The sequence below is a fragment of the Phyllostomus hastatus genome, unplaced genomic scaffold (genome assembly GCF_019186645.2).
Source record: "Phyllostomus hastatus isolate PE091 unplaced genomic scaffold, TTU_PhHast_1.1 phas_scaffold_93, whole genome shotgun sequence".
In the NCBI taxonomy this organism is placed as follows: domain Eukaryota; kingdom Metazoa; phylum Chordata; class Mammalia; order Chiroptera; family Phyllostomidae; genus Phyllostomus; species Phyllostomus hastatus.
In genome coordinates, this window is record NW_025334042.1 from 27,617,612 (window position 1) to 27,642,992 (window position 25,381).

The 25,381-nt window shown below is 36.9% G+C and overlaps 2 protein-coding genes across 8 annotated transcripts in view; one reads left to right on the forward strand and one right to left on the reverse strand.

Annotated features, from left to right (window-relative positions):
• Nucleotides 1-14,355, reverse strand: part of PPHLN1 (periphilin 1) — a 103,625-nt gene extending 89,270 nt beyond the window's left edge. For 4 of the 6 annotated variants that reach the window (XM_045829218.1, XM_045829217.1, XM_045829216.1 and 1 more), the window contains exons 1-3: nucleotides 14,176-14,233; nucleotides 13,309-13,583; nucleotides 744-835 (exon numbers count right to left, since the gene is read on the reverse strand). In XM_045829218.1, coding sequence (XP_045685174.1) covers nucleotides 744-835; nucleotides 13,309-13,348 — 132 coding nt within the window. In that variant the 5' untranslated portion in view covers nucleotides 13,349-13,583; nucleotides 14,176-14,233. Of the gene's footprint in view, nucleotides 1-743; nucleotides 836-13,308; nucleotides 13,584-14,175 lie in introns of all 6 variants that reach the window. The other 2 variants (XM_045829221.1, XM_045829219.1) reach the window with 2 other exon arrangements.
• Nucleotides 14,348-25,381, forward strand: ZCRB1 (zinc finger CCHC-type and RNA binding motif containing 1). Of its 2 annotated transcripts, XM_045829222.1 has the most exons (8): nucleotides 14,349-14,486; nucleotides 15,546-15,631; nucleotides 17,426-17,454; nucleotides 20,373-20,484; nucleotides 20,834-20,941; nucleotides 23,253-23,365; nucleotides 23,457-23,532; nucleotides 24,540-25,381. In XM_045829222.1, exons 2-8 carry the CDS (start codon nucleotides 15,548-15,550, stop codon nucleotides 24,669-24,671), a joined length of 654 nt encoding a protein of 217 aa, XP_045685178.1. In that variant the 5' UTR covers nucleotides 14,349-14,486; nucleotides 15,546-15,547; the 3' UTR covers nucleotides 24,672-25,381. The 2 variants fall into 2 exon arrangements, with proteins under 2 accessions (XP_045685179.1, XP_045685178.1); XM_045829223.1 differs by lacking the exon at nucleotides 15,546-15,631 and having other exon boundaries at nucleotides 14,348-14,486.

The window sequence follows — 25,381 nt, forward strand, 5'->3', positions numbered from 1 at the left end:
CAAGTTCCTTGACAAAAGACCTGGTTCAAAATTCCCAATTCCCAGAGCCACAAAGAGACAAACAGCAAGACAGCATTCCAGAAACTGTCCGCGCACCTGCCCCTGAGCAGCCCCTCATTGAAAATTTCATATATCCAATTGCAAACATTTTTAGGAATATAGAAAAAAAGATGGAGCCCTGGCTGGTGTGGCTCAGAAGACTAAGTGCTGGACTACAAACTTAAAGGTCACTGGTTCAACTGCCAGTCAGGGCATATGCCTGGGTTGTGGGCCAGGACCCCAGATGGGGCATGCAAGAAGCAACCGTTGATGTATCTCTCACACATCGATGTTTCTCGCCCTCTCTACCTCCCTCCCTCCCCGGCCCTCTAAACATAAATAAATAAAATCTTTAAAAATAAAGAAAAATAGGTGACAGCCAATAATAAAAACGGGTGCTTAAGTACTTTTTTGTTAAGTGATGGACTGACCATTATCAAACCTAAATTTTCTTCACAAATTAAATTCAATATGAACCCTCCATTTTAGAAATATGAGAAATATAAAAAACAGATTTTCTACATAAATGTTAGTTTTTATGTATTTTCAAAATTTTAACTCTTAAAAGACATGCTTATTCTATCTATATTCAACCTAAAATTGCAAATTTTTGGCACTTGAAGATTTTAAGAGGCCTAGTGTTAATGTCCCAAATTTACTTAGACTCTTGGTTTTGAATTATTCTACATGTAGAAGCAACTTACACTGGGGTGATTTCGAGGGGGTGCTCGTTCTCTTGGAAGCCTGTCATAGTCATGTCGTCCCTCAGACCACATTTCATCTCTTCTGTAAGCCACTAAAAAATAAAAAAGAAACCAAAGAATTACATATTTTTATATTAGGAAGAACAGATGATGAAGGAATAAATGATTACTTTCCAACACAAATATCTTCCAGAGATACTTAAGGGGGAAAAAAAAAATGTAAGTGACCAAAAGGAAAAAAAGAATGATTAAGGCAATTCTTCCAAACAATTTTGAAATTTTCTTAAAAAAAAAAAAAAAGGAAAGCCCCACCATCCTTCAATTTCCAAGGATAAATTTTAAACCTTCAAAGAGCTTGTCCCCATCAATTGTGGGAAGAACCATAAAACCAAAAATATTTCTTCATTCTCACATAGTAAGACAGAAAAGATTCACAAATAGTTTAAAAAACTGATCTGTAAAATTACTCCTATTTCTTGGAAGATGTCTGTATAACATTAGATTTTTGCTTTTCCACATCCTTGGAACTTATACCTTCTCTCTATATGTTTAACAGTGATTTTGATAAAAAAAAAGTGTTACATAAACAATTCGGTAAAAACATACTTAACAAACTCTGAAACAAACCACTTTGTTGTTTTTAACACTGTACATTTTAATGAAAAAGCCCCCTCATAAAATTTGAAATTAAAATAAAAGTTCTGTCAGCACTCATGTCTAGATGTTGAGAGCCTTCCTACTTTGAGAGCTGACACATCTGGATAGAGGCTAATGCAGTACGTTACAGAGTCCAGAAGAAAACAGAATCTGTGGACAGGCAGAAGACAAGGTAAGAAAGGCAAGCAAGAAAGATGAGAACATACTTCTGGTCAAGATGGAGGTGTAGGTAGGTACACAAGCTTTGCCTCCTTGCGCAACCACCAAAAGAATTGCAAATAAATCTCAAAACAAATAACACCCAGAATCATCAGAAGAGTGAGCTGTATGGAAGTCCAACAACCAAGGGTTTAAAGAAGCCACATTCATCCAGATGGATAGGAGGGGCAGAGTTGCAGAAATGAGCAAAATTGCAAGGACAGCGGTGAGCAGTGGAGAGGTGGCAGTGGCAGAACACCCAGATGGTCCCACAGTCATATGTGATGGATAAAAATTAGGAGGGATACCTTGGGAGCAAGTGATCCAGCCCCAGGCCAAACTGCACAGCCAAGGGTTCCAGCAACGGGAAGATAAATCCCCGTAACTTTTAGCTATAAAAACCAGTGGGTGTTGGGCAGCAGAAGAAACTGACAGATTTTTAGGAAACTCCACTTAAAGGGCCTGCATGGCCTGAAAGTATATGCAAACACACCCACCCAAGGATTCAACACCGGGGCAGCAGCTGGAAGGGCGCCAGTCGCATATAGAGAGTGGGTGAAGTGACTGGAAACGGGAAGACTACTGGGAAAACCTCTAGAAGCCAGCGACACATTCCCCTCTTTGAGACCCCCAAACACAAAGCAGTGAAGCAGGTTGTCCCACCCCAGCGATTACCTAAGGCTCTGCCCCACACAATTTACAGGTGTCTTTTCTACAATAGGCCATGCTACTAAGACAGGGAGTCAAAGCGGCTCCACCTAATACACAGAAACAAACACAGGGATGCTACTGAATTGAGAAGACAAAGAAACTGGTCCAAATGAAAGAACAGAACACAACCCACCAAAAAGAACTAAATGAAATGGAGATGGCCAACCTATCACATGCAAAGTTCAAAACACTGGTGATCAGGATGCTCAAAGAACTCAATGACTATGGCAACAACATAAAGGAAGAAATGAGCCCTGGCTGATGTGGCTCAGTAGACTGAGTGCCAACCTGCCAACCAAAAGGTCACTGGTTCAATTCCCAGTCAGGGCACATGCCTGGGTTGCTTACCAGGTCCCTAGTAAGGGGTGCATGAGAAGTAACCACACTGGTGTTTCTCTTCCTCTCTTTTTCCCTCCTTTCCCCTCTCTCTAAAAATAAATAAGTAAAATCTTTTGAAAAAGAAAACAAGAGAGAAATGAAATGAAACAAAGAAAAATCTATAGGGAGCCAAGAGTAAAGGGAAGGAAGCCAGGATTCAAATCAAAGATTTGAAACATAAGGAAGAAATAAACATTGAGCCAGAAAAGAACAAACAAGAATTAAAAACAACAACAACAACAACAACAACAACAACAACAAGGATGGTATAAGACTCTGGGACATCTCCAAACATGCCAACATCTAAATCATAGGGATGCGAGAAGAAGAGGAGCAAGAAATGGAAAACTTATTTGAAAAAATAATGAAAGAAAAAAACTTCCCTAATTTGGCAAAGGAAATAGACATACAAGTCCAGGAAGCACAGAAAATCCCAAACAAGTTGGACCCAAAGAGGACCACACCAAAACACATCATAATTAAAATGCCAAAGGTTATAGATAAAGAGAGAATCTTAAAAGCAGCAAGAGAAAAGCAGAGGGTTTACCTACAAAGGAGTACCCATAAGACTGTCAGCTGATTTCTCAAAAGAAACTTTGCAGGCTAGAAAAGACTGGCAAGAAGTATTCAAAGTGATGAAAAGTAAGGACCTACAACCAAGATTACTCTATCCAGCAAAGCTATCATTTAGAATGGAAGGACAGATAAAGTGCTTCCCAGACAAGGTAAAGCTGAATGAGTTCATCATCACCAAGCCATTATTACATGAAATGTCAAAGGGACTTATTTAAGAAAAAGAAGATCAAAACCATGAACATTAAAAGGTAACAAATTCACAACTACTAATAACTGAATCTTAAAAAAAAAAAAAAAAGGAAGAAGAAAAAAACGACACTAAGCAAACAACCAGAACACGAACAGAATCATAGGTATCAAGATCGTTTTGAGAAATACTAGCTGGGAGGAGGAAGGGGAAAAATGGGGGAAAAGGTGCAGAGTTTAAAAAGTATAATGCATAGGTACAAAATAGACAGGAGGATATTAAGAATAGTATAGGGAATGGAGAAGCCAAAGAACTTATATGCATGACCCATGGGCATGCTCTAAGGGGGGCACTGATGGAGAGAAAGAGGGTACTTGGCAGAGGAAAGCAAAGGGAGGAAAATTAGGACAAGTGTAATAACATAATCAATAAAATAAACTAAAAAAAAAAAAAAAAAAAAACAAAGAAACTTGAGAACAGGGTGCAGGAAATAGCCCAAAAGGTCATTTATATGAAATGGCACGACAGTAGATTAGGGGTTGGCAAACCTTTTGTAAAGGACCAGATAAATATTTTTGGCCTTGTAGTTCACAGGTCTGTGTCACAGCTACTCAATTCTACTATTACAATTTGAAAGCCATTGGCAACGCACATAAATGTTTGGATATGACCATGTTCCAATAAAATTTTATTTACAAAAACAGGCAGGTGGCCTACAGGCAGTAGCTTCACAGCCCCAAAGTAGATGATAAATAGTTAACTGGGAAGAACCAGGAGAGACTGAAGTAATCACAGAGCAGGTTCTGGGCCAAGAAATGTGAACCATCCTGATAGGTAGAAGGATGATCATGATAAAGAGGTGAAAATGGAAAAGCTACAAAGTTAGGGCCTTTTCATACATAGAAAACAGTGCAACAAGTCCAGGTGTGTAGTCCATAGATCTGTGGGGGGAAAAAATGTATTTCACAGAAGACATATGTCAAAAGATTTTTGGTGGCTCTATGATGCTTACAAAGGGGGTGGGGAGGAGGAATGGCCATTAGCAGAGTCTGAGAAGTATTATAGTTGTCTGATTAATAAGATATGAAAACTGAAGAATACAACTAAAAAAATGAAAGGAAGCCCTGGCTGGCGTAGCTCAGTGGATTGAGCACAGGCTCCGAACCAAAGCATCGCAGGTTCAATTCCCAGTCAGGGCACATGCCTGGGTTGCAGGCCACAGCCCCCAGCAACCGCACACTGATGTTTCTCTCTCTCTCTTTCTCCCTCCCTTCCCTCTCTAGAAATAAATAAAATCTTAAAAAAATAATAAAAATAAATTAAAAAATGAAAGGACCTTCTGCATAACAATTGGGCATATAAAATTTAGAATTCAGTGTGTAGAATGTAAGTTTCATTAAGAGGTTTGTTCATAACTGGTTCTAGATTTTTAAAAAATACCCTCTTATGTCATATTCAATAAAGAGAGGATGTTTAATATACCATTGTGGTATATTTAATTCCAGAAAGAAACAAGCCTTTCTTAGGGCACTCCACTGAGCTACCAATATGCTTCCTACAGATGATTCTCACATCTCCACTTCCATCCAGAGTCCTTTCAAGAGAATGTCCCACAGACACTTCAACTTGAAATGCAAAAACAGTTGTTTACTTCTTGGACACCTGCTTTATCACCTGTCTTCCCCATTATGGTCAATGACACCAGCAGGTACCCAAAATGGCCAAATCAGAAACCTGAGTAACATGAGACCCAAAACTTCTCATATCTAACTATTCACTAAATTCAGTTACTTTCCATCACCTCAATATATAAAGCACACTTATCCACACTTCCCTGTCCCTACTACCAATGCGTGCTCAGATGCTCTTAATCTAGACATTGGATTCCCCAATAGTAAAACACTGGTCTCCCTGTTTCTGGAGTCACCTTCCCTACTCTGCAAACTGTAGCCAGAGTGTTCATCATGATAAGACACCTGATTTAAAAATCTCAGTGGTTCTGCACATCCTAAAGAATGAAGTCTGAACTATAATGCTTGCAAAAAACTTATTACTTTGCTCTTGCCTTTCTGGCTTCACCTCCTACCAATTCTCAAGCAGTCTCCAGAACCTCCAGACACATTATCTACTTCTTGTTCTGTAAGTGTGCCACTAGGTCTCACCACCACTACTTGGCACCCTCTCCCCATTGCCTAGAATATTCTTCTTTTACTTATCTGCCTTCACCTTCTAATCTACCTTATTTGGCTCAAATACCAGCTTTCCTTATACTTTTTGAAAATTTTATTATTTTTATTTAATTTATTGTGGTGACACTGGTTAATAAATTACATAGGTTCCAGGTGTACATTTTTATGATACATGATCTGTATATTGTATCGTGTGTCCACCACTCCGAGGCACATCTCCTTCCATTACCACTTATACCCCCTTTACTCTCTTCTGCCTACACCCACCCTCCTTTCCCTCTAATAAATCACCATACTGTTGCTTATGTTTCTTTGTGTTTACTTCCTTCCCCTTTTCCCCTCTGTCTCCGACCTCCCTCTCCGGACAGCTGTCTGTTCTCTGCATTTATGAGTCTGTTTCTATTTTGCTTGTCAGTTTATTTTGTTCATAGATTGAACATAAAAGTGAAATTTTATGGTATTTGTCTTTCTCTGACTGGCTTATTTCACTTAACATAAAACTCTCCAGGTCGCCCTCGCTGGCGTGGCTCAGTGGATTGAGCGCGGGCTACGAACCACGCATTAGGGGTTCGATTCCCAGTCAGAGCGCATGCCTGGGTTACAGGCCACAGCCCCCAGCAACCACACATTGATGTTTCTCTCTCTTTCTCTCTCTCTCTTCCTCCTTCCCTTCCCTCTCTAAAAATAAATAAAATCTTTTTTTAAAAAAATAAAAAACCTCTCCAGGTCCATCCACAATGTTGCACAAGGTAAGATTTCCTTTTTTTTTTTTTTACAGCTGAGTAGTATTATACTGTGTAAATGCACCATAACTCTTTTATCCCCTCATCTACCAATGGACACTTGGGCTACAAATTTTGGTTTTTGTAAGTAATGCTGCTATGAATGTAGGAGTGCATACATTCTTCTGAATTAGTATTTTGAGTTCATCTGATATATTTCCAGAAACAGAATCACTGGGTCATATGGCTGTTCAATTTTTTGAGGTAACTCCATACTGTTTTCCATGGTGGCTGCACAAGTCTGCATTCCCACCAACAGTGCACAAGGGTTCCCTTTTCTCCACATCATCATCAACACTTGTTCTTTATTGATTTACTGGTGTTAGCCATTCTGACAGCTGTGAGGTGCTATCTCACTGAGGTTTTAATTTGCATTTCTCTGATGACTGGTAACATTCAGCATCTTTTCATATGTCTATTGGCCATCTGTATGTCCTCTTTGGAGAAGTGTCTGTTCAGATGCTTTGCCCATTTTTTAATTGGACTGTTTGTTCTTTTGGTGTTGAGATGTTTGAGTTCTTTATAAATTTTGGAATTAACCCCTTATCAGATATATCATGGCAAACATGTTCTCCCATTCAATGGGTAGTCTTTTCATTTTACTGGTTTCCTTTACTGTGCAAAACTCTTTTTGTTTGATGCAGTCCCACTTGTTTTTCTTGTTTCCCTTGTTCAAGGTGATATATCAGAAAAAAATACTGCTATAAGAAATGTTTAAGATTTTACTGCCCATGTTTTCTTCTAAGATTTTTATGGTTTCAAGTCTAACATTGAAGTCTTTAATCCATTTGGGGTTTATTCTTGTGCATGGTGTAAGATGGTGGTCTAATTGCATTTTTGTATGTATCTGTCCAGTTTTCCCAACACCATTTATTGAACAGTCTTTATTCCATTGTATGTTCTTGCATCTGTGTCCAAAATTAATTGATCATACAAGCATGGGCTTATTTCTGGGTTCTCTATTCTGTTCCCCCGATCTGTATGTCTGTTTTTATGCCAGTACCATGCTATTTTGATTACTATGGCCTTGCAGTACAGTTTGATATCAGGTAGCATGATTCCTCCAGTTTTGTTCCTCTTTCTAAAGATTGCTGTGGCTATTCAAGGTCTGTTGTGAACCCATATAAACTTTTGGATTTTTTTTCTAGTTCTGTGAAATATGCCATGGATATCTTGATAGAAATTGCACTGATTCTACAGATTGCTTTGGGCAGTATGAATATTTAATGATGTTAATTCTTCCTATCTATGAACACGGTACACAAGATGTGTCCAAAAGGTATTCAGCCACGTAATATGAAAAACAGAGACATTTACTGAAGAAGACACAGAATACAAGAATCACTGTACATAGGACAATGACACCTCAGTCCTCTTCAAAGTAGGCACCTTGGAACCTCACACAGTTCTTCCAATTGCTATCAACTGCCCCATTGTATTTTCCTGAATCTCTTTGGTAGCCTGAAATCTCTTTCCTTTCTAAGGTGACGTTAGTTTTGGGAAAAGTCAGAAGTCACAGGGTGCCAAATCTGGGCTGTGGGAGAGCTGAGTTACCTGGATGATGTGATGTTTCACCAAAAATCTCTGCATGCAACGTGATGCATGAGCAGGCATGTTGTCACAATGAAGCTGCCAACCACTATAGCTGTTGCCCATACCTGCAGCCTTATGAATCATCCAAATAGTTTCCATGGAGGAATGTTCAAGCTTAACTCAAAATTTGATGTAGATCTGTTGCTTTACTCCCTCAGTCATTTTGAATGCAACAGTCACACAGTATGCATGCTCACTCAACAGCATCTACTGCTCCCACTGACTAGTAGAGTGAAGTCATCCTTGTTCATGCATCATGCATGTGCATTCCAGTCCACTCTCTTTAGCTGCCAGGTTACATCAATGTGGTGCCAACTAGTCTCATCATATTAACAATGGATGGACTTTTTCCAGACAGACCTTGTATGCTTCCACTTACTTCTATCTTCTTCAATTTCTTTCTCCAGTGTCTTATAATTTTCTGTGTACAGATATTTTACATCCTTGGTTAAATTTATTCCTAGGTAGCCCTGGCAGGTGTGGCTCTGTGGATTGAGTGCCAGCTTGAAAATCACAGGGTCACCAGTTCAATTCCAGTCTAGCACACATGCCTGGGTTACAGGCCAGGTCCCAAGTAGGGGGCACATGAGAGGCAACCACACATTGATGTTTCTCTCCCTTTTTCTCCCTCCCTTCCCCTCTCTAAAAAAATAAATCAATCCTTAAAAAAATTACTCCCAGGTATTTTTGATGCAATTGTAAATGGGACTTTTTTTCTTAGTTTCCCTTTGTAATAGTACATTACTCGTGTATATAAATACAACTGATTTCTGCACATTTATTTTGTATCCTGCTACTTTACTGAATTCATTTATCAGTTGTAGTTTTTTGATGAAATCTTCAGGGTTCTCTACATACAGTATCATGTCATCTGCAAATAATCATAGTTTTACTTCTTCCTTTCCAACTTGGAGACATTTTATTTCTTCTTGTCTAATTGCTTTGGCTAGGACTTCCTATACTATGTTGAATAGCCGTGGTGAAAGTGGGCATCCTGGTCTTCTTCTGTATCTTAAGGAAAATGCTTGTAATTTTTGCTCATTCAGTAAGATGTTAGCTGTGAGTTTGTCATATGTGGCCTTTGTTACATTGAGTTATGTCCCCTCTATTCCCCCTTGGCTGAGAGTTTTTATTATAAATGGGTGCTGGATTTTATCAAATGCTTTTTCTGCATCTATTGACATGATTATGTGATTTTTATCCTTCATTTTGTTTATGTGATATACCACCTTTGTTGATTTATAGAAATTGTACCCAACTTTGTATCCCCATAAAAAAATCCCACTTGATCATGGTGTATGATCTTCTTAATGTATTGCTGGATCTGGTCTGCTAATATTTTGTTGAGGATTTTAGCACCTGTGTTCATCAGAGATATTGGCCTATAATTTTCTTTCTCTGTAGTATTTTTTAAATATTTTATTTATTGTTTTAAGAGAAGGGGGGAAGGGAAAGGGAGAGTGAAAAGGAAATGTTAATTTGTTGTTCCACATATTTATGCACTCATTGGTTGATATGTGCCCTGACCAGGTATCAAACCCACAACCTTGGCATATTGGGGCAATGCTCTAACCAATTGACCTACCCAGCCAGGGCCTCTTTGTAATGTCTTTATCTGGTTTTGGAATTAAAATACTGCTGGCCTTATAAAATGAATTTGGGAGTCTTCCCTCCTTTTGAATTTTTTGGAATAGTTTGAGAAGGATAGGTATTGTTAGGTCTTTGAATTTTTGGTAAAATTTACCTGTAAAGCCTTCCAGCCCAGGAGTTTTGTTTGTTGGGAGTTTTTTGATTATTGCTTCAATTTTATTAGTTGTAATCTGTCTATTCAGATTTTGCGATTCTTCCAGATTCAGTTTTGGAAGATTGTATGTTTCTAGGAACTTATCCATTTCATCTAGATTGTCCAATTTGTTGGCATAAGTTGTTCATAATCTTTTCTCACAATCCTTACAATTTCTTTGGTGTCAGTTGTTCCTTCTCCTCTTTCATTTCTGATTTTATTTATTTGGGTCCTCTGTCTTTTTTTCTTTAAGGGTCTGGTTAAGGTCCGTCAGTCTTGTTTACCTTTTCTAAGAACAAGCTCTTATTTTCATTGATCTTTTGTACTGTTTTTTTTTTAAGACTCTATTTCATTTAATTGTACCCTGATCTTTATTATTTCCTTCCTTCTACTCACTTTGGGCTTTATTTGTTTTTCCTTTTCTAGTTCATTTAAGTGTAAAGTTAGATAATTTATTTGAGATTTTTCTTGAGGTAAACCAATAATGCTATGACTTTCCCTCTTAGGACTGCTTTCGCTCTGCCTTATAGACTTTGCATTGTTGTGTTTCTTATACGCTTTAGAAAGAATAAAGTCATTCCTTCTTTGGGCTTCTTAAAGCACCCTGCTATAACAGTACTATATAATATCATATTCAATCTACGTTTTTTTTCTTCGCCTTCCAAAACCAAACACCACCGCAAAGGCAATCACTGTGCACCTCTCTTACTCTCGTTGCTTAGCAAAGGTACTTACTAAATATTGGCCAAATAAGTAAGCATGATATTCATGACCACCACATGAGCCATTTTGGAAAACATTAATATTACTTTGTACTTTTTAATTATTCAGAAAACTTCCAATGAGCACTATTAGATTATGGTTCCTATCACACTTTTCATGACACTAGTGGCATTTCATTTTTAAGTGAAAGGTACCAATGAGAATCCTTAGCTCTAGCACCCAAAGCAGAGATTCTCAATCCTGCCTGCATATTAGAACCATCTAAAGAGCTTTTAAAAATACCAATGCTTAGGCCTTATCCTATGAAATCCCTATATAATTAACCTGGGGTGAAACACTGGCACTTTTTAAAAGTCTTATCTCAGAATGAAATCCACTGATTTAAAGCAAGGTAAACATATTCCTAACATACTAAATTGAAACAAGAAGCTTTTAAGGGCTGTCTTGAACCTAGAACCTACATAATACTATTTTAATTGGAAAATGTTTAAAATTCCAGACAAGTTAATTAAAAATAAATATTAAAATATATTTAAGGTCCATGGAAAAAAACTAACACTGATACCAATTAAAAAGAGCAAAATACAGCAGCAAAGTATCTACTAGAATTAATCACCATTCAAAGCTCAGGGAAAGATAAGTGCAGACAGTTAAGAAAACCAAGAAAATTTAAACAGAATCTTGAGAGATTGCCTAAATGTGGATAAGCAACAGTGAAAAGAACACAAGAAAAGGGAAAGGAATTAGGGAAGAAAACATGTACATGAGAAAGATGGAACTGAAAAGAGCAGAATATGCACACTGCAAAGGAGTAGGAAATAGCCCCACATGGGTACTCAAGAAGCCTTCACTGCCTCCTGATGTGGGTGTATCCCTCCCATTCCAGAGAAAACATGGAGACACTGAAGCACAAAGTCCAGAGCCAAATCGAGCTTTGAATCATACTGGCGCCTGCATGATTCTGAAGCCCAAGCCCTTTTCATCATGTCACACTGCTTCACAAACAAAACAGGGAGAGACAGAGAGAACAAATTCAAGGGCATTAAATGGCACAACACACCAAAAAAAAAAAAAAAAACTAGAAGAGTTCACTGCAGGCTTTTAAGACTAACTATAGGGTGAGAGAAAAATATTCCAGAAAATTATTTTGGCAGTACCAAGATGGAATAAAAGAGAAAGAAGTTAGAGAAAAGGAGACCACTGACAGCTTCATAATGAACCACATGACTGAGCAATGTCAAAGCACTGCATTCTCTACCAGTTTTACAAGTTACTTGCTGTAAAGATACGTCTTTTATAAGACCCACCATACTGTATTAAATACTTATAAATGACTCTTGATTGTCCAATGTAGTGATCAAATAACTAAAATTACACAAGTCAACAAAAATACCAGATGTTTGCTTATATATAATATTTACAAATCTAAGTCTTATTTCACATCTAGATAGAGGTTAGTCTTAATTGGTCAGCCTCCTTCCAGTCTTTTACTCTCCATTTTACCCTTAAAAAAAGACTCTCAATTCGATTTGCTAGTACATCATATCTGAAGTTTTCCTGATCAAGAATCCAAATAGTTTCTTAGTAACTATAACAAATCCAAGCTTTTGTGCCCTCCATATGCCCCCTCATCATTTCACTTAACCTCGTTTACTCCAAAAGGATCATTCATGCCAGCCTTCTCACTGTGCCACAAAGTAACACACACTGCCCTGAAGTTGTCTGATTTATTTCTCAAGCTGGAATACCTCTTTCAATTCTCTCATTCAATTCCAACCATCTATCAAGGCCCAGTTCAAAATTTATTATTCCCCATAAAGCCCATTTCTAAACCCTAGAACACTTAAAACAGAGTTCAAACTGGTGACTAATAGGCCATATTTGAAATTAATACAATGTTATCCCATTGACAAAACTTAAAGACTGGGAAATGCCACTTTTTAAAAAATAACCTGTATTTCCAACTTTCCTTGGAAAAAATTAGATGCTCTGGCAACACTGGGATCATATAGTCACACTGCCACAATGAACTGTAGCTGAGGAGCAGATGACCCTTTCTGAATGGTTTTTATTATCTTAAAGTCAGGAGATGACAGTTAAGTGCCTGACTTCTGAGACTGTACCTGCAGCACTGCAATCATTCAAGAAACACCTGACCATTTATCAGGCACTGGAATTACAAAAATCAACAACAAAAATAAACAAACAAAAATACAGTCCCCCCGCCCCCACAGCCTACCTTAGTCAGAAAAGCAAAGAGACACGCAATTAGGATACATGAGATAAGTGTTGTGATGGCTAGGGTATCTAATTCTACCTACAAGAAGTCAAGGAACACCCCTCAAAGAGACACCTAAACTAATCTTTAGAAGGCACAGAAATTATCAAGAAAGAGGTCAGGAAAAACAAACGCCACAGAGAGAGAAAAGAACCTTTGCAAAAACCCTGAAGGAAGACACAGTATTTGGGGAATCGAAATCAGTTCAATATGGCAAAGCCTTTGCCCCACCTTACAGCAGGTGTCACAGAAAGGCTCAACTGAAAGGGCTGGAGGGAAAAGCCCAGTGTTAAGGTCAGGAGATGAAAGAGAATGTCCATAAAGTGACTGATTATGTAAAAAAGTTCATTAAGGAAGGAATAGAGGTTTCAGAGAGCACAGCTGTGTTGAAGGGTGAAATGTAGAAAAAAAAAAGGAGAGAGAAGCAGTGACAGACTGAATCAAGGGCAAGAAAGCACAAAGCAGCATGGGTATGAGGGTGTAGTAGCATAGAAGACCAAAGGGGCTTACATCTTGGGCGGTAACCAAGGATAACGGGGATGTGAAGCATGGTAGTTTTGGCTGGCCACAAGTTTGCCAGGAGAATTAGTCCCAGCGGTCCCCTGGTAGACGCAGAGGCATTCAGGCCTCTCAAAATTCAGCTGTGTCCTGGATGGATTGCACTTCGGTGTCTGTGTAACACATCGGCTTCAGTCTGGATTGTGCAGGCTCCAGAAACGGCTCTGGGTTCCAGGCTGCTGGCACGCAGGCTCCCATGGAGTGGCTAGAGGCCTGGTCTGTGTGTGCTGGTGGGTAGAAGTTAAGTATAAACTACCTTACATTATTTTCTGATTTTTTTTTGTAGGAATGATGGGTCTGCATACAGCCTCTTCGAAAAAAAGCAATGTGTGCCCATTATAGACTTACAGGAAGAAAAAAGATACCAAGAAGTTCAACATTTGTCCATGCCAACACTCAAGATAAGTCATTCCTGAATCCAAGTCTCCCCTACTAAATTAAGATATCCGCCAGAAAAATGTCTGTTTTACACTTTTTTATAGTTCTCAAAGTGCCTAATACCAACCTGAGTACGTCGAACACATTCAGTGTATTTACCGACTTCCTAACTGATCTGGGGGCATTTAAGTTACCTAATTCCGTCCCCTTTTTGCACACTAAGGAGCTAAAGAGAGGCGAACTACATCTCAGAGTTAACACTTGCCCGTATTCCAACTCCACTGCGTCTGTCCACCCTCAACCGCAGAGGCATAACTGTTGCACAATTCAAATGCAGCGGAAGACTCCAAGTCCCGCCACGGAAAACGCCTGCCCGCCAACCGCCACCCCGCTAGTCTCCCGTGTCCCAGTCCACCTCTCACAAAGGTAAAACACGCTCACCAATTATGGGCCACCGGGAGACACCGTAAATGTGGTAGCCCGCTCGTCGCCGTTTTCCAGGCGGGCACTTCCGGCGCGCGGAAGACGTCAGCAAAAGCGCCCGCCTCTGGGCCCGCCCCCGGCGCTTGAGTCTGTCGAGAGCCGGGAAGCGGCTTTGCCTGCTGCAACTACCTTGTTGTCTGCGTTGCCTGACCCTTCCCAGTACCCGTGATGCCAAGGCCACTGCGTGGGGCGAGGAATAGTCGGGGTTGAGCCCCAACTGAGCCCGGGGCTCACGCTCTTCCGATCTCCCCGGCCCGCCCCACCTGAAGGTAAACGCCTGCCCAGCTGCGGCCTTTCCTCCTGCGGGCCCCTCCCCAGACCCTCAGGCGAAACTACAAGCCCTTCCTCCGGCCACCCGTTTTATTCCAGGGCCTTTACCGTTGGCTGACTTCACATCCTGAACAAAACGGCTAACGTGTAGAGTTTCAAGTGGGAAACTCTTCAAAAGCGACCTATCGCTCTTGAGTTTCCGAAGTTGTCCAATAAACTCCCCCAAAGCATCCCAGCTATCAAGCAGTTTTCCTATTATTTCGCGAATTGACACGCCTTCTAATCAATATTTTGCTATTTGTGATAGTCTGTACTCACTTCTTAAATACATATCACACATTTTTTAAATTGAAAAATTTGAACTTGGTTTAGCCAGTCACAATTTTCAAATAATTTGCGGACTTGTAAAGCACAATGTGAAAATTACAGATTATGTTTGTAAACTTAAAAATACATATAAGGAAGGCATTGAAACGTATTCGTATAATGTGTCATTTCATAGTTTAGCACTAGTCTGCAAAATTAGAGATTTGAAAGAGCTTTATGCGCATCAGAATGTGGGGCTAAAATTTCCTCTTAATACCACTCCAGAAAAAAAAATACTAAGACAACCAAAAAGGTATCCAACCATAGTATTAGTGGAAAATCAATAGCTTAGGTTCATTCTGAGATACCAGGCTCTTTCTGCAGTGTGTATGCAACATATTATGCGTATTTGAAAGTACTTTTGCTCTTAGCCTTAGGGAAGGTTAAGAGTAACTTCAGAGCTTTCCCTTCATCTTTCAAACTCACCTCTCCATTCACACCATAGTCCATGAAAGAGTTAGCGTGAAGAATCTATTTGCAATAGGACCAAAAATCTGTTTTAAGTGGTGTCTGGAGAAAAGGAATTCCTTAATTCGCCCACCTGGAGTCATTGTTCTTAACTATTACTACAAAGTAAGGAAGGTGTATGAACCTGGCATAATTAAATTAATGGTTGCCTGTATTGGTTTTACTTGGAATGAAGAATACGTTGGCTTAGATTGCTTTTGGGTCTATTCGTTTTCCTTTTTTAGAAATGAGTGGTGGATTGGCCCCAAGTAAAAGCACAGTGTATGTATCCAACTTGCCCTTCTCCCTAACCAACAATGACTTATATCGGGTAAGTAAGTTTTAGTATTAGTACTGTTATGTTCTGAATTCTCTATTTGAGAAACAGTTGTAGCTCAAGCGAACAGTCCTCCTTGGCAAAAATGCTCAATAAGTACATTGCAGTGCACTTAAACCATTAATACCAAAGCTCTCTATTGCAAACATGAGTAAATGAAAATAAATTAGACACTCATAATTTCCAAAGAGAATTTACAGTGCTTTATTAGAGGATAACAAGTTCTTTATGAACACAGAAGTCATAACTAGCATAATGAAGTAGGAACAACTTGTGATAGGCTGACTTTTCCTGCTTGTTTGCTTACTGTGCTTTTGAAACTGGTAGTGGGGTGGAAGTTTTGGATGCAAGGACTGATGGAAGCAAACATCTCCTAAATCTCAAAATGAAAGTGTATCTTAATTTACATATATGGCAGAAACTTAACAGTTTAATAAATTTTGTTTTCAATTTAGGATAGAAGTGATTGAGGGGGGAAAAGTCCCTTCTGACATCTTTCACCTGTTTACCTTACACAGAACAAAGTTCCTGCAGAGCCTGTCCTGCAGATGGGTAGCTGAGAAAAACGGGAAGAAATGACATGAATTTTTTCTTCCAAATGTGCCCTCTTCTCTCTGCTACTTTAGGTAGATGTGTGGGTAGAGAGATGCTGTATAGATGACACACATAGTACTTAACTAATTACTTAAGATAGTTTGAGTCCCAAAGAACAGAGGAGGAAATGAACTGTAGCTTCATTCCTTGTTACCAAATAGAGACATTTCTGTATTTGTTGAACACTTAACAGTATGCTGAGCGCTCTCAGAGATACTAGGAACACATCAGCAAACATGAAAATCCCTCTTGGCATCCACAAAATAAATACAGATGAACAATGTGAAATATTTAAAAATTAAATGATTTTATTTGTTAGATACAAAGTTAATGTTAAGATGTTAGGTAGTAGGGAGAAAAAATAGAGCCAGAAAGGAGAGTTACTAAATGTTAAGTTGGGAATGGAGGTGAAATTTTACATGAGTGGTCTGAAGCCTTATTGAAAAGATGCCTTTTCATTAAAGACCTGACGGAAGTAAGGCAATTGTGCATATATCTGGGGGATAAGCCTTTCAGGCACAGAGTAAATCAAGTAGAGAGAAGAGGAGGAGCAGCCAGAGGTAAGCCCATGCAGGGGTGCCTTTTACGGCCTATGTAGTTAATGGTAAGGAACTCTGAGTGAAATGAAAAGCCTTTTGAAAGTGTTATATGGAAAGTTGTCTGTATTGGTCTTCAGAATTCAGTGTGGCTAACACTGCGATCCAATTATATCACATTCCAGCATTATACAAGTTAATCGTACAACTCTAAATTTATTATTATTGATTGCATATATTAATCTATTCTAAAAGGCTTTTCTAAAAAGCATTATATAATAGGAACTATTAGTATATACTAGTAGGTAGTGGCTGAAATGAAGGAATAGGTGAGATTGCTTAGGGTGAAGAGGAAAAAGAGCATGTGTGTGTCTTCACTCTATCACACGTGAGGAGTGTTTTTTTTCCTCTCTATGTACTCATTTGTCAGAAATTTAGGAACTGAGACAGATATCTATTGTGACTCCAATAACAACAATTAAGAATACTATTCTAGTCACTAAAATATATGTATATATCTTCTAGAGCCTGCTTTATAGACTAAAGGATAAAATTTTCGTAAACTCTAACAAAAAATGTCAGTGTATGCAACCTATAAATGTAATGTTTTTGTGTGATTTTAAATTGAATTGAAAATTACTGTGTTATTTTGTTTCAGATATTTTCTAAGTATGGCAAAGTTGTAAAGTAAGTATTCACATCAAATTTTGAAACTTCATTTAAAAGTTTGTCTGGCCCTGGCTCCGAGGCTCAGTTGACTGGAGTGTCATCTTATACACCAAGGGGTTGCGGGGGCAATTCCCGGTCAGAGCATGCACCTACATTGTGGGTTCAATCTCTGGTTAGGATGCATATGAGAAGTAACCAATTGATGTTTCTCTCTCACATTGATGTAACTCTCTCCCTTCCTCTCTAAAAAGCAATGGAAACATCTCTTCGCGTGAGGATTAAAAAAAATTGTTTATCTAGATATATAACTTCTTGGCCTTTCAGCTAAGATCAAATATAAAAATTTATCTGAATTTACTTCTCCATTTATTTATAATGGAAATAGATTAACTTTTTTACAAAACACTATTTGGTATAACAAAGCAAATAAAAATACCACTGTTAACATTTTTATATATATTTAAGTTATTTTCCTATGTATATAAACATAAATAAACAGTTTTTTAAGAGATGCAGTTCTATACATGCAATATTGTTGTCTTTTAACTTGACATTATATAATAAATATCATGTGATGTACTTTAAAGGTATATTCTCATACTTAATGATTTCATGGTATTAATTTATATGTCATAATTTATTTAAACAATATAATTTCTTACTAGAAAGTATATTATCAAGTATACTATAAGTGGATTATCATTTGTGAAACAAATGTAAATATTTAGAATATTACAATGCAGAATGAAAAAAATTTTAATGCTTATGCAAAGTGCTTATGAAAGTGATAAATAGAAAACATTCTCTGCCTCTCTGCCTTCATAGAAAGCTTAGATATCATTGGAAAGACTGAAAACATACAGAAATGGTAGGGATGATATTATCAGTTGGGACTGAGATAAAGAGAACTTGAGGTTCTCATACTTAGTTCTCTATTTTAAATCACTTAAGTATGTTACGGGGCAAAGAAGTAAAAGGAAGATACTGTCATTCTAACTATCTTATAACCAATGTATATTCTGGTATAAATTTTAAATCATTTAAAATCTTAAGAATTTAGAATCTGTTTATCTTGACTAAGTTTTCTCCTCACTTTTCATAAATGGATGTTAAATAGTTGAAGCGCATTTGCATCCTGAGATTAACTTCTTTTAAAGTTACTTCTGTATTTAAAAATCATCAAAAAGGCTTCTAGGTAAATTTTTGGGTGTTCAGAATTTCAAACAGTCATTAACAATCAAAACACTAATAATGAAAAAATCTAATAATATATAACATTAAGCACATAAATATGCTAGTCATTGCTCTAATTTTTTAATATCATTAAATTCTGACAACTACCTTTTAAAGTAAATACTGTTATTATCCTGGTATTATAAATGACAAAACTGAAGCACACAGTAAACCTAAAATTATATTTTACATTGTAAATGTAATAGTAATGTAAATTATATAGTTTACAGTGGAGACAAGATTTAAACCCAACAGTCTGTTTGATTCCAGAGTCTACTCCCTTAACCCTACCATTACCTTTTCTTATTTTGTCCCTCTCTGTCAGAAGTTCCAAATGAATGTTCATACAAACATATAATTATAAAGCATGAAAATGCTATGAAGTTAAAGACAGAGTTATAAGCAGCTACAAACAGGGAAGACCTGATCTAGTCTAAATAGTCAGGGTAGATTTACTTAAGTCAGTATCCTTTGAGTTGAATTTTAAAGTCTAAGTAAGAGTTAAGTAGGCAGAAAGAATGAAAGAAACATTTTGGGTAGAGGAAATAGCTTGTGCAAAGGCCCTGTGGCAAGAGAAAGTAAGATCATGAAACAGAAAGAAGGCCAATATGACTTAGAAGTGAGTGAGCAAGAGGGAAAAATACCAAGGTGAGCCCAGAGATGGAAGCAGGTTTCTACTCTTGCTTCTTGGCCATGTTACAAGATAGTTGGTTTTCATACTAAGAACACCAGGGATCCATTGCAGACTTTTAAATGAGGGAGTGACATTGTCTTACTCCCTTTATATTATCAGTATTTAATGCCTGGACTTGCGGCTAATTGAGTGACCAAATGACTACATGGGTAACAGATAGATGCACTCTTTTGAAAAACTACTTTCCCATTTGTATCTATTTTATGGCTTTAACATATTGAACTAGGATTAACAGAGACAACCTTAAAGGAGTTGTTATTAAAATACATGAGATGAGGCATGGTTTTATATAGAGTTCCGTAGAGCCCAGCAGAAAGGAGGAGAAAGTATTTCTAATTAAAATAGTTCACCTCATATCTCCCTCTCCCAGCCTTGGAATCAGCCATTTCTCCACACTGACCTGTCGAACACTGTTTTTACACTATATTTAATGACACATGACGACAAGGGTCAGAAGGACTAAGGACGTGTAGGGATCTGGAGAAAGAGCGGACTGTGCTCTTACCACCATCCCTATCACTTAGGTACTTTGGATGGTATGGCTAAGAGCCACAGAGCTGGAAATTCTTAAAAAGAATTTTAAGAATATAGTTAGAGTCTAAAACCCAGAAAAAATAAGTCATTATACATTTTGTGTAGAAAAGAATACCTCCGTTTTGTTTGTTTTTTCTACTGAGTATTAATAGAGAAGAGGAATTAGGCTTATTCTTCAAGATACTGTTATCTTTGTAATCTCTACTTCATCCTTAAGCTTTTGATTACAGTTTGATTTATCAGAGACTCCTAATCCTACCTGTGTTCACTAGTGTTAAATCAGTATCACACCTTCTCACTCGCATTCTTGATTTACCATGAGTTTGAAGAGAGAGCTAGTATTAAATGTATTAATTTCTTAATCTGTCAATGTTCTATTAATCCTTTTTGAACACTTGAGTTTTCCAAGTTATTATTAATAGCTTTTTTATTTATCACTGCCTCATTATTTTATACTCTCTGTTTATGCTTTAAGGGTTACTATAATGAAAGATAAAGATACCAGGAAAAGTAAAGGTGTTGCATTTATTTTATTTTTGGACAAAGACTCTGCACAAAACTGTACCAGGGCAATAAACAACAAACAGGTAAGTCATTCATTCCCAACGAGGTTTTTAACCCAAAGCCTCTGTGCTTATCCAGGCCAAAAATGTGGGGATGTAGTAAGTGGTCAAGTCTGCTGGATATCAAGATATTCTGAGGGCATTAACTGATGGAAAAGAAAAGAAGCCAAAACTGTACGGGGTTCCTAAAACATTGGTACACTCTAAGGAGTAAGAATCTATGGGATAGAATTTGTCACACCTAAGTAGGCAATTGCTAAAATAATGTAAAATATAAAGTGGAATTAAAGGGTTGAGGAAATGGGATCAAATGACTATAGTATTAGGTTTCAGTGAATACATCCTTCTGCATTGACCTTTTTCTTTGGTTTAGTTATTTGGTAGGGTGATAAAAGCAAGCATTGCTATTGACAATGGAAGAGCAGCTGAGTTCATTAGAAGACGAAACTACTTTGATAAATCTAAGTGTTATGAATGTGGGGTGAGTATACCTATAACTTAATGTAATTTTCCATAGTTTATTTTTAGGTATTTTTCACATCATTGTTTTATTTGTGCTCTCCACAACTTCTGGATGGCTAAAACTGGTTATGAAAGTTGTTTTAATTTGGTACTCTAGACTTATGTGAGTAAATTCAATTGAAATGTAGTCTATAAATATAACCTGAGTTGAGTGATAGAAAGTGGTATATTCTCTAGTTTCTAAATCTTTGAAAATTATTAGGTTAAAAAATGTTGACTCATTACTTACTTGATTATCTTGAAAGATTTTAGTGACAAATAAATATTTGTGTTAATAGAATATTGCCTGTTTCTGTAGTATTCAGCCAACGTTTAAGCATCACAATTCAGTATAAACAATATCATATGACCTATCCCTCTATGAAGTACTGTGTTTTAAAAGTTCTTTTGTTTTTCTCCTGTTTGTTCTGCTAATGGTTTTTCCTATTAGTGCTACTAATGTTTTATAACTGAACTAGATAATTTTCTTATCTATTTCTCATCATCTATCATTAACCATTTAATCTTTTAGTGATTAAGAGAGATACAGCCACAGAACCATTTTGCTTAAGGCTATTAACAGTACCAAGAGAATTTCAGTCAGGGTCTCCAAAATGCCTATATAGAATACTTTATAAACAGGGTGTAGAGGTATTTATGGAAAGCTGGGGAGAGACATTGTCCTGGCTACAAAATCATGTGGAAGATACAAGGAAATGAGTTGGCATCCTTTCCCCTCTGCCACTCCCTAACTCTTCACCCCAAACTAAATAAACAGGTGGATGGCCAGGTGGGAGGGAGGAAGGAAGGAAAGAAGGAAAGAGAGAGGAAGCAAGGGCCATGAGGACATTCTGTCAACTCCTATGATTCTAATATCTCATAAGCTAGTGTTTCAGAAACTGTGTTCCAGAGTCCTGAGTTTTATTTTAAAAAAATAAAAGGGGGAGGGAAGCGCAGCTGTGGTCGCATAGAATAGTATGTATCCTCATATTCACAGTGAATATTAAATAATCTGAGATATCCTGAAATGAATCTGTTACTGTCTTTTTGGTTTGTGAATTCATATTTATTATACTTTGTACATTTTTATATTTTTTTAAAAAGTCCCCCCCCCCAAAAAAATGTCTTTTCATTTATTTAGCCTAGTTTGTCTCAAAATGATTTCACTATTAAATCCTTTTTTAAATATGGGACATGTTAGTATTTTTTGGTATATCCTTATTTCAAAAACAGTTTGGAAAATGCTTCTATAAGTACGTTTTCTCAGCAGTTCGTTAACAATAACACCTGTTAGGTTCAGTCATGTTCTCAGGCATACAAAGTACACCATCTATTTCATGCTTTTGAAAAGCATGATTATTATTCTTCTCTATTGTTCTCATCCTGGCTCAGTCTCTCCCTCTTGGTTCAATTACACCTTACTCGCACATATTCTTAAACACATTTTAGTGAGCTAATGTGCAGATTACATAGTGCATTGTTTTATGTTCTACAGCTCAATGTTATGGCTCATTATAATTTTATGGCTAGTCCAGCACTGTCAAATATGTATATAATGCAAGTCACAAATGTGACAAATGTAAAAATTTTAAATTTTCTAGTAGCCACATTAAAAAAGAAACAAGTAAACTTTATATCTTTTACTTAACCCAGTATGTATTTAAAATATTATCATTTGAATGATTGCTAATTAATCATTTTAAAAATTAAGATATTTTACTCTTTTTCATATTGTCTTCAAAATCATATATGTATTTTGCCCTTATAGTGCATATCAACTCAGACAGGTTCTCACAAAAGAATTATGGCCAGTGGCTACCATAATTGAACAGCACAGGTATAATCTAAATGTGAAAGAAGCAAAATGAAATTAATAGGAAAAGTGAGGAAAACTTTAATTTTTCCGTTCTTAAAACAGAATGTTAAGCAACATGTTGGGAGTTAGGGATATTTTTGTCCCAATCTTATCAAACAATAACTTAAATTTTTTACATTTAAAGTCGGTAGTCCATTTAAATTTTGAATTATTTTCTGTCTTGAATCTTGATATTTCAAATGTTTGAAGGAAGAATACTTTTAGAAGACTTGTAAAATAGTTATTGTTAAAGTAGCTTATTAGGAGTTATTATCTCCTCATAAATATTATGGGTTTTGTTAACTTCTTCATGTATGTTCCCAGTGTGACAATATTTTTTTAAGTTGTAAAACCTTTTAGTGTTAGAGTACTTGGCAACTTTCTGTTAATAATAACATATACTATTTTTCCTCTTCTTTTCAATGGGAAACAAAAGGAAAGTGGACACTTAAGTTACGCCTGTCCTAAAAATATGCTTGGAGAACGTGAACCTCCAAAGAAGAAAGAGAAAAAGAAGAAAAAGAAAATTCCTGAACCAGAAGAAGAAATGTATGTATATCCACTCTTACTAAATAAATTATAGTGTTGCTTCTGTCATTTTACTATTGGTTAAGTGATTCTGATTTTTTTTTAAATTTAGTGACGAAGTAGAAGAAAGTGAAGATGAAGGGGAAGATCCTGCTCTTGACAGCCTCAGTCAGGCCATAGCTTTCCAGGTACTAAGTAGTTCTTTACTTTTTTAAAGATTTTATTTATTTAAGACAGAGCGAAAAGGAGGGAGAAAGAGAGGGAGAGAAGTATCAATGTGTTCTCGAGCACCCCCTACTGGGGACCTGGCCCACAACCCAAGCACGTGCCCTGACTGGGAATTGAACCCATGACCCTTTGGTTCGCAGGCCAGCACTCAATCCACTGAGCCACACCAACCGGGGCCTAAGTAATTTTTTTAAAAGCACCATGCCATAGCTGCCTTGAGTTAACAGTTTTCTATCCCTTGCTTGCTCTATTTATCATTTCCCCTTCACCTCCTAAACTTCAGGAGTCAGGCTGCTTCTATAAGTTCTTTAGAACAGTGTGATAGTAGATTTTCCTCTTGGCTCTTTCTAGACTTTAAGGGCCCCACAGCACTTTCAATATCTTAATTTGTTTTCATTATAGAATTGAGCAGAACTATTTGATTAAAGTGAGTTTAGCCCAACAGAACAGATTTTATTAAAGATATTGAAAAGATATTTTAAAAAATATATCTTTGAAAAGCTTCACCTCAAAACAAAACCAGAAACATATTTTTGACTATTAAAGGCCCTCATTCAAATATATGAAACATTTTTTAAAGAAGGGCACATAATCTCTTAATATTTATGCAACTAGATATTTTGTTTTAATGTAGTTGATACATGGTCAATGTATATGTCAATTTAGTTTTGCTTTTAGTTAACTAATGTATTTTATAAAATATGCCCACCTCTAGCAGAAATGGAAAGTAGGCACCATTTCCTGTGCCTGATAATTAGTAGAAACGGACTAAAGTGATTTTAGTAACATAGTGAAACTGGGATATAACTCGGGAGTGAGGGAGGAGTATCCTGATGGAGTAAAATTGTTTGCATGAGTGGAGAGTGTTGGCACTTCTGGTGTGTTTTTGCATTGTTTTGAGTTAATGTACCACAAGTAATAATAAACCAGTTCCTGGTTTTGTTTTGTCTTGTTTTCTGACTCACAGCAAGCCAAAATTGAAGAAGAACAAAAAAAATGGAAACCCAGTTCAGGGGGTCCGTCAACATCTGATGATTCAAGACGCCCAAGGATAAAGAAAAGCACATATTTCAGTGATGAGGAAGAACTTAGTGATTAAAATTATATTTATTATGTAAATATCATTAATTTTTTTAATCTTGGAGTACCAAGTTTAGTTGGGACTAAAGATCACTCTTAGAATTTAAGTATAAGGATACTTAATACCAAATAATTTTTTACTTTAAAGTATTTCATAGGAAATTGTAAAGAAATTTCAAAGGATCATGTATCTATCTTGCCTTAGCAGAGTATTAAAAATAAAGATTTGCTAATAACCACTAACCTTGAAAACAGTTTATTTGAATAAAAACTAAAAATACTATCATAGTAATGTTATTGTTATCCAAGAAATAAGGCATTACTAAAAAGATTTGTTTGAATTACCCTGGCCAGCTAACTCAGTTGGTTAGAGCATGGACCTGATATGCCAAGGTTGAGGCTCCGTCTCCCGTCAAGGCAAATACAAGGAGCAACCAATGAATGTGTAAATGAGTGGAACAGCAGATCGTTCTCTCCCTATTCCTCTCTCCCCCTCTCCTCCTCTCCCCTTCTCTCTCTCTCCTTCTCCCTCTCTCTCTGTAAAATCAATTAAAAAACAAAAAAGATTTGTTTGAAAGTTCATTATAAAAGTTTGTTCATCTGATTACATTAGGACTTTCAAAATAAATTTCATCTGTAAAGCAGAAACTTCATAAAGGCTGGGGGAAAGTTGAATGATTTACTGTTATTAAATGTTAATAAAATTTTTAAGAAAATTTTTGTTTTAAA